We start from the raw sequence: 8474 nt of genomic DNA, 5'->3' as shown, positions 1-8474 counted from the left end.
GTTTTGTCCGAGTTATTCGGCTGTGTTGTTTCAACATTCCTGCTGCAAACGTGATACCGGTTCTTCAAGGATTGCTTTGACAAAGGGGGCTTAGGCAGCTAATCTGTAAAGTCTCGCTTTGTATTAACGGGATGTCAAGGGCAAGAATTGAAGTACAAGGCCATTGGAGCGTAGCAGGGTGTTTTGGTTCTGTGTTAATTCGACATTCTAGTGCAGTGAGTAGATGGGTCGATTTATCTTAGGCAGCCATTTCATAAAGATAGATCTCCAAGAGATCTCAAATCTGTACTCTATATTGTTGATGATCATAGTGTTTTTAGCCTTGAGGCACTCGCGGATTATAGTGATATAATCCGTGAAAAAGTATTCCTGTGTGTTCTTTAATTCCCATTGCATGTTAGCTTGAATGTTATTAACATCCTGTTATCAACATTCCTGCTAACATTACTCTTACGAATTCACAGTTTTTACTTGTGGTAATTTGGGGCACTAAATTCTTTCAATTGGCATCAAGAGCGGGTTCTTGACGAACTAAGAATCGATTCCTGTGTGCAAAATTACCACCAATGGATGTGTCTAATGCTTCGGTTCGTCCTCCTATATTGGATAGTAGTGGGAAGAACTATTCCTTGTGGAAAACTAGGATGACGATGTACATAAAATCCATTGATGAACGTGCCTGGGTTGTTGTGTTGGATGGATGGACTCCACCGCGTGTTACTGATGATGTTGGCAACATTACTCCTAAACCAGAAAGTCAATGGAGTGCAGATGAACGACTCATTTCCAGTCACAACTCCAGGGCTTTGAAGGCTATTTTCATCTCAGTTGATGTTCCTTGTTTTCGCATGATCTCTAACTGTGTTGAAGCTCGTGATGCTTGGTTTATTTTACAGGAAAAATGTGAAGGATTAACAAGTGTTAGAGTAACAAAATTGCGAATGTTGACCACAAAGTTTGAAATATTCAGAATGCATGAAGATGAGACTATTCTAACATATTATGAGAAGTTGTGTGAGATCTCAAATGAGGCAGTTGATCTTGAAGAACCGATCAACAACAAGAGACTTGTAAGTAAAATGTTGAGATCACTTCCGGAAAGGTATAACATGAAAATTTCTTCTATTGAAGAAACTGCTGATGTTACTTCGATTAGAATTGGTGATTTGGTTAGTATGTTAGTAGCTTTTGAGACGAATCTTGAGCAGCAAAAACCCGGTTACTATCCTAAGAATGTTGTTTTTCATGTTGACAAATCTGCTTCTACGATTGATGTTACTGACAATGTTGAGAGCGCAGATGTTGATCTGGAAGATGATGATGATGTTAATCTTGTCATGTTGGCCAAGAACTTCAACAACATGATGAAGTCTCTGAAGAAAGCGAAGAACAAATCTGGAGGCAAAAGGATGTCAATGGGATCCTCATCTAACATCTGTAATGTTAAGAGTAACTACATTAGTCCAGCATCAGAGATTATAAATGGTGACAACATTCAATGCAGGGGTTGTCAAGGCATGGGTCATTATGCAAATGAGTGTCCTACAGTTGCAAGAAAAAGACAAGCTGGACTTACACCCGTCCTTTGTTCTTTTTCAAAATCTGAGGAAGAACAATTTTTGTGGTCTGCAACTATTAATGAAGATGAATTGTCAGAAGCCAGAGTGATAGAAGTCCTTGAAGAGCTTGATGTTATCTCTGATGTTGAAATATCTGATGATGTTACTGAACCAGATTTGACGAATGTTGGTGATAATGTTGATAACATTGTTTCAAACATTCAAGATGTTGATGATATGGAGATCTCCACTAACACAACAAACTGGTATGAAATAATCTTTCTTGGTAAAATCAATACTAACATACCAGATGTTTCTTGTACTGCTGTTGTTGAAGAACAGGTGATTGATCCACTGAAAGAAATGGAGAACAATGAAGCCTTGTATGAAGAAGTGGACAATCAATGTGGAGAATTGATGAATGACCTTTGTTTGTTGCTGGATGAGAATCAAAAGTCGAAAGATGAGGTTACCAGAATTGAAGGCCTTCTAACACAATGTGTTGTTGAATTGGGTAAGCTCAATGATGAGGTTGTCAGTGTTGAAAGAACATTTGAGCATCTAAACAAAGGTACCTCTGATCTTAACGAAGTGTTGTCTCAAGTTCAAACTGGTCAATGTGGATTAGGATACATAACTGAAGGGCTCAGTATGTTGAATGAACATCACAATACCACTGTGTATGCTAAGGAGAGAAATATTGGAGTAATCATGGAAAATGTTACGAACATAGGATTTTCACATAAAGAAAAATCAAAGAGGAAGCTTAAATCCTATGCATGCCATTATTGCTCAACTTCAGGTCACATTAAACCCTACAGTGTTAAATGCCTCAGTGATGTTGATGATCTATCTGACAAACAGATGTTTGATAGTTACCAAACGAATGTTAGTAACATTAGCAGGTTTGTTTTTGGAGCAATGTCCAACACTGAAAAAGATGACGAACCTTGCAATGTTATATACATATTTTTACATGCTAACATCTCTGATAGTTGGTATTTTGATAGTGGTTGTTCAAGATACATGACAGGTTCTAAAGCATTGCTCACTGACTATGTCTCAACAAATGGAGGAAATATTACTTTTAGAGCAGGCATGTTGGTGAAGTTTGACAAGAACATATGTGAAGTGTTTGACAACATCAATCAATGTGTGATGATGTGTAGAAGATCCTCTGACATCAGCTACAAATTTGAGGATGATAACATTTGCAATGTTACCAAGCTGAATGATGTCAAGCTATGGCATCAAAGACTCGGCCATGCTGATCTAAAAAATCTCCAGAAGCTCATTGCAAATGATGTTATTCGTGGACTCCCTAAGTTTGTGATCAAACGAGATGTTGTATGCCAACCTTGTCAGAAGGGGCAGCAACTAAGGACTGCATATCCAATGTTGTCAACATGCAACACCACCAGATGCTTTGAGCTACTACATATGAATTTGATGAGTCCTATTGAGGTAGAAAGTCTTGGAGGTAAGAGGTATGTTCTTGTTTGTGCATATGAGTACTCAAAATATACATGGGTTGCATTCATAAAAATAAAATCTGAAACTTTTTGTCAGTTTGATAAACTGTATAAAAAGTTTTGTGCACAATATGGAATGAATGTTGGCAGAATCATAATTTATCATGGAAAAGCGTTTGAGAACTTATTGTTTGATGATTTCTGCACTAACCATTGTTTTCTTGAGTACTCGACTCTCAAAATCCCTTATCAGACTAGTGTTGCAGTATGGAAGAACATGATACTTCAAGAGATTATGAGAGCAATGTTACATGCAAAGAGTTTGTCCAAATGTTTGTGGACTGAAGCAGTCAACACTGCATGTCACATTATCTATCGAGGTTACTTGAGACCAGATGATGAAGATGTGTCAGTGATACTGGAAGAACATGAGGAATCTGAGCAAACATCTGAACAACGGAGAAATGTGAATGTTGACCCAACATCGGATGCAACATCCAATGACTCAACACCCGAACCTGAGTCAGTTGAAAACACATCAGACCCGATGATGAACAGGGAAGACATCTTCTTCATGACTCCAGCAGGTGCGATCCTCCAGGACATGTTAGAAAGAATCACACCAACACTCAGCTTATTGGTGATGTGTCAGAACAAATGCAAACTCGAAAGAGGAAGGAGACCAGCTACAAAGATATGGTAAGGATTTCATGCATGTGGTCTACATGTGAAACTGTTGAGTTTAGATGTTACATGTCCATTGTTGAACCTAGGAATGTTACCGAAGCACTAAACGATGTTAATTGGGTGATGTTCGCTATTTTATTTAACACGCCGCAAGTGTACGGGTGCAATTGTGTACAGTAGCAAGCAAGGTCGTATTCCACAGAGACTAATTATTATCAATTCCTATCCTAAATTATTCTACTCTATCTGGACAAACGAAATTAAGAGTTTTTGTTGTAAAACTAAATAAATAAACAGCAAGAAAGAAAACAAATCAAGCTGCGAAACAGAGAAACAGATAAGAGAAGATTTCCCAAGGTAAAGGTTTCAACAGATTCTCCTAACTAACATGTTCAATTCAATTAATAAGACGATTCCTAAGACAATCTCTAAGCTAGTTCATACCCACTCCCGTGGCATACAAACCGTTGATTACATGCAAGGCTACCGTCCCCGGATCGCACTTCTAACATGCAACTCCTAAAAGCTCACAAGATTAACGCCCTCACAAATATCAATTCCCTTTACAATTAAATATATGTGTTCTATGTTCTTAGTTCAGGTAATAATTATCATCTCCCAATCTCAAATTAAAACCTATGATTATGCTAAATTGGTGGCCAATCAATAAAGCAAGCAATTATAATAAGAACATAAAAAGGAAAAACAGTCTCAAATAATTGAATCAAACCGTTAGAAATTCAAATCATGTCTACTCCCTAAACCCTGGGAAAAGGGATTCTAGCCACACATAGACATATGAACTAGAATACAATTCTCAATAAAACAAATAAACATCTACAAGAAAAACCGTAGTAGAATTGAGAATCTTCAGTTCTTGCTCTCGCTCCGTTCTCCGTCTCTCTCAGCTCTCAGGAAAAGTAAAATATGATAAAAGATGATAAAAGGTTGCACAGAATAAGTTCTTGGGGAGTATTTATATGCCCTAGGTCTTGTAGCTCTAAAAAATACCCAAAATCGCTAAAAAAACGAATTTTGGGCGGAAATACGGCGACTCGCGCGGCCACGTCGCGCGGCCGCATGGCTGGCCCGCGTGACGAAACAGAACTCCTGACAGCTTTGCGCAGCAATTTTGTTTTGGCTCGTTCTCCTTCGTTCGAACTCCGATTTATGATCCGTTTGCGTTCACGAACTCCTATCGAGACGAACTACAACTTGTATTTCAGCCAATTCTTCCAAATTCTGCTTCATTATTTCTGAAAATTCGTTCAAACACAAGCAAGTAACAAGTTCTTGACCATAAACGAATATAAGCTCAAATAGACCATCAAACACACAAAATCCTCACAACTAAGCATCAAAAATGACACACCAAGAGGTAAAAATGCATGTTTATCAATCCCCCAAACTTGAACTATTGTCCATCCTCGGACAAAACATAGATGAACCAAGAATGAATCAACAAGAGCGCAGAGAAAAGTAGATAACATTGTGGCTTCAGATTTGTCAACAAAATTATCAACATGCATTTGTATCTCCTATTATCAAGATATCACAATCATGACAAATTCAAATTATGGTCTCAATGAATTGCAATCCTCACCAAAAGGATAAAGAAAATAAGAACTCTCAACTCTCAAGTGTATCAATCAAAAAGGACGTGTATACGCTCAGTTCAAGCAAAACAAGTACTCAACCATAAGCTTGTCAATCGTCTCACCTCTCCACCACTTAATATGTGCTCCTATAACTAAGATCAAAAAGGTCTTTATTGAGGGTTGTAATGTAGGCTCTTTGGTAGGGTAGGATATATTTGGCTAAGTGACTAATAGATACTCTCAATGTAGCATAATCACCAACCTTATAACATTCTTACTCAATTCTATCCTCCACCTTCCGCAAAACCAAATTTTTCAATACGAAAACCATCACAACTCAACAATTATTTCTCATAACATTATGTCTCTCTAATACATCCTATGTACCCATTTTTTTCCAATTCTTTTCTCTCTTTTCTCTCTTTTTTTTTCTTTTTTTTTTCTTTTCTCCACCATTCTTTTTTTTTTCTTTCAACAACTTGTAGGGTACTAGGATTTTCAATTTAAAACCACAAAACATAACTCATGTTCATTCATCTCCACAAATCAACTATTCCATATTAACAATTTCCAAGCTCCCACCCATAGCTAAATCAAAGAATATGGAAAAATAAGGCTCAAAGGGGTTGAACTAGGATCATATAAAGATATAGGACAAATATGGGATAAATAGGCTAGCAAAGATGGCCTTCTATCATCTCAAAGTTATTAAGCACACTATGTGACCTCGAGGGAGAAACCAAGACAAGTTCTAGTGAGACACAAGTATACTCAAACAATCACTCAAGAATAAGAAATAAGACTGTAAAAATAATGACAGTCAAGGCTCAAAACTCACAGCTTATTTCATTGATTGCAACCACATAGAGACCATGCTTATCATTCATCATTCATGCTCAATCACAACAATATAAACACAAACGCATGCAATTTCACAAGTTTTAAACAGAAATCATCATGAACCAGTTATCCACAAAACTCTACACTACTCACATCATCATCAAGGTAACATCACGAAGAAACCACCAAAGCAAGACTAAGAAAACTCAACGACGACACAAATAAAGACAACCAAAAAGAAAAGTGCACCCACAAAGACACATCCCCCCAAACTTATTCACCACCAAGGAGAATAAGTTTGAAAAGGATTTGTGGGGCACGAAAACAAACAAACAAACAAACGAAAAGGAACAAACTAACCAGAAATTGGGTTGCCTCCAAATAAGCGCTATTTTTAACGTCGTTAGCTCGACCGAACAGCAAACTAATCAAGGAGGCTGGTACAAGCAGTGCTGCGAACAGCTTCTCCCTGCTTCATCCTTCTCAACCAACACTCCTCCTTTAAACTTCCGATCACCTGGGTCCTGCCAAGAAAAAGGATCCGCATCAAATGTATTAAAAACATCAACACTTACCTTGCCCGGATCTTTTGCTTTCTTTGGCGCTTCATCTTTGTGGATGTGGCATGGTTCATAGACATGGAAAGTTCGGCTCTCATCATGAACTCGCAGTGTGAGCTCTCCTTTCTCCACATCAATCAAAGCTCTTCCCGTTGCCAGGAACGGGCGCCCCAAAATCAGCGGAATTTTGTTCTCATCCTCAATGTCTAGAACCACAAAATCTGCAGGGAAAATAAAATCCCCCACCTTCACGAGTACGTTCTCCACAATTCCACGAGGGTAGGTGACCGACCTGTCCGCCATCTGCAGCCTCATTGATGTCTGCTTCAACTCTCCAATTTCCAGCTGCTGAAACACAGATAGAGGCATAAGATTTATGCTCGCCCCCAGGTCGCAGAGTGACCTTCCGAAATGCTGGCCTCCAATAATGCAGGAAAGTGTGAAGCTGCCCGGATCTTTGACCTTTGCCGGCAGCTTCCTCTGCAAGATTGCGCTGCATTCTTCATTGAGATTCACCGTCTCAAACTCTTCCAGCCTCCTCTTCCTCGAGATAATCTCCTTCAGGAATCTAACATACTGCGGCATCTCCTGCAGTGCTTCCACCAATGGAATATTAATGTGCACTTTCCTGAAGATCTCTAAGAACTTGGAGAACTGCTCCTTCACCCTCTCTTTCTTATGGCGCTTAGGGAGAGGAATGGCCACAGTTGCTGGCGAAGTAGCTTTTTGCTTTTCATCCTTCTTTCTGCCAGAAACCTCAACAGTGACCTCCTCAGCTTTTTCCTCAATCAGCCGTGCGCTCTCCTCTTTTGCCGTCATGGCCCCTTCCTGTGTAGTCCCGCTCAGCAGATCAACCATCTTAAAGTGACGCTGGGGAAACGGCAACCACCCAGGAGGACGCAGATGAGGTGGAAGTCGTCGGCCTTCCTCCCAGACTTTCCACGAGAGCTCTTCTTTCTCCATCTCATGAGATCCATGGTTGCCTTCTGAGGGGGCTTCATTCTTCAATCCAATGGCCATGCATTGCTCCTTTGGGTTCACCTTGGCATTGTTTAAGAGGTTACCCGACTGTTGGAGTTTGTTGACGGCGGTGGCTACTTGACCCAATTGGGTCTCGAACATCTTCATTTGAGTCCCCACAGCAACGGCATTGGACTCTAGCTTTTCCATCCTCTCATCTGCCTTGGAGATGAACTTCATCATCAGCTCCTCTATATTTGGCTTCTTCTCTTCATTAATGATTCCATTCGTAACAGAGAAGCCTGGTGGAGGTTGGATTACATTGTTGGGATTCCCATAAGCCAAATTGGGATGTGGACGCCCTCCATGATGAAACTGCTGTCCACTATTGTATCCACCCTGTTGCCCATGCTGAAAGTTCCCATAGCTTTTGCCATTGATGTAGTTGACGTCTTCTACGCCTGTCGGGATCTCTACAGCTGGCTTAGAATTGCCAACAGTCATAGCATTGATTTTTGAGTTCATCTCTGCCAGCTGAGTCAAAATCAATGCCACGGGATCTGAACTGGAGGTAGCAGCAACTTTCTTCAAGTGAACTCTCTCGGATGGCCATTGATAGCTCGTGGTGGCCATGCTTTCAATGATCTCCATGGCTTCAGAACTCCCCTTCTTGAGCAATGAGCCCCCTGCAGCTGTATCCATGAACATCCTGGTGCGCTCTCCACAAGCGTTATAGAACATGACCACCAGAGTCCCCTCATCGAAGCCATGGGACGGGCACTTCCTCAACTTCTCCTG

At 40.1% G+C, this 8474-nt stretch overlaps 1 protein-coding gene across 1 annotated transcript; it reads left to right on the top strand.

The window, feature by feature from the left end:
- Positions 1 to 566: 566 nt before the first annotated feature.
- LOC131008067 (uncharacterized) lies at positions 567 to 3734 on the top strand. Its single transcript, XM_057934968.1, has one exon. The coding sequence runs from the start codon at positions 567 to 569 to the stop codon at positions 3732 to 3734; it is 3168 nt and encodes a 1055-aa protein (XP_057790951.1).
- The last annotated feature ends 4740 nt before the right edge of the window (positions 3735 to 8474 follow it).

Source organism: Salvia miltiorrhiza, chromosome 2 (assembly GCF_028751815.1).
Source record: "Salvia miltiorrhiza cultivar Shanhuang (shh) chromosome 2, IMPLAD_Smil_shh, whole genome shotgun sequence".
Taxonomy (NCBI): Eukaryota; Viridiplantae; Streptophyta; class Magnoliopsida; order Lamiales; family Lamiaceae; genus Salvia; species Salvia miltiorrhiza.
This window is presented reverse-complemented; position numbering and strand designations above follow the sequence as displayed.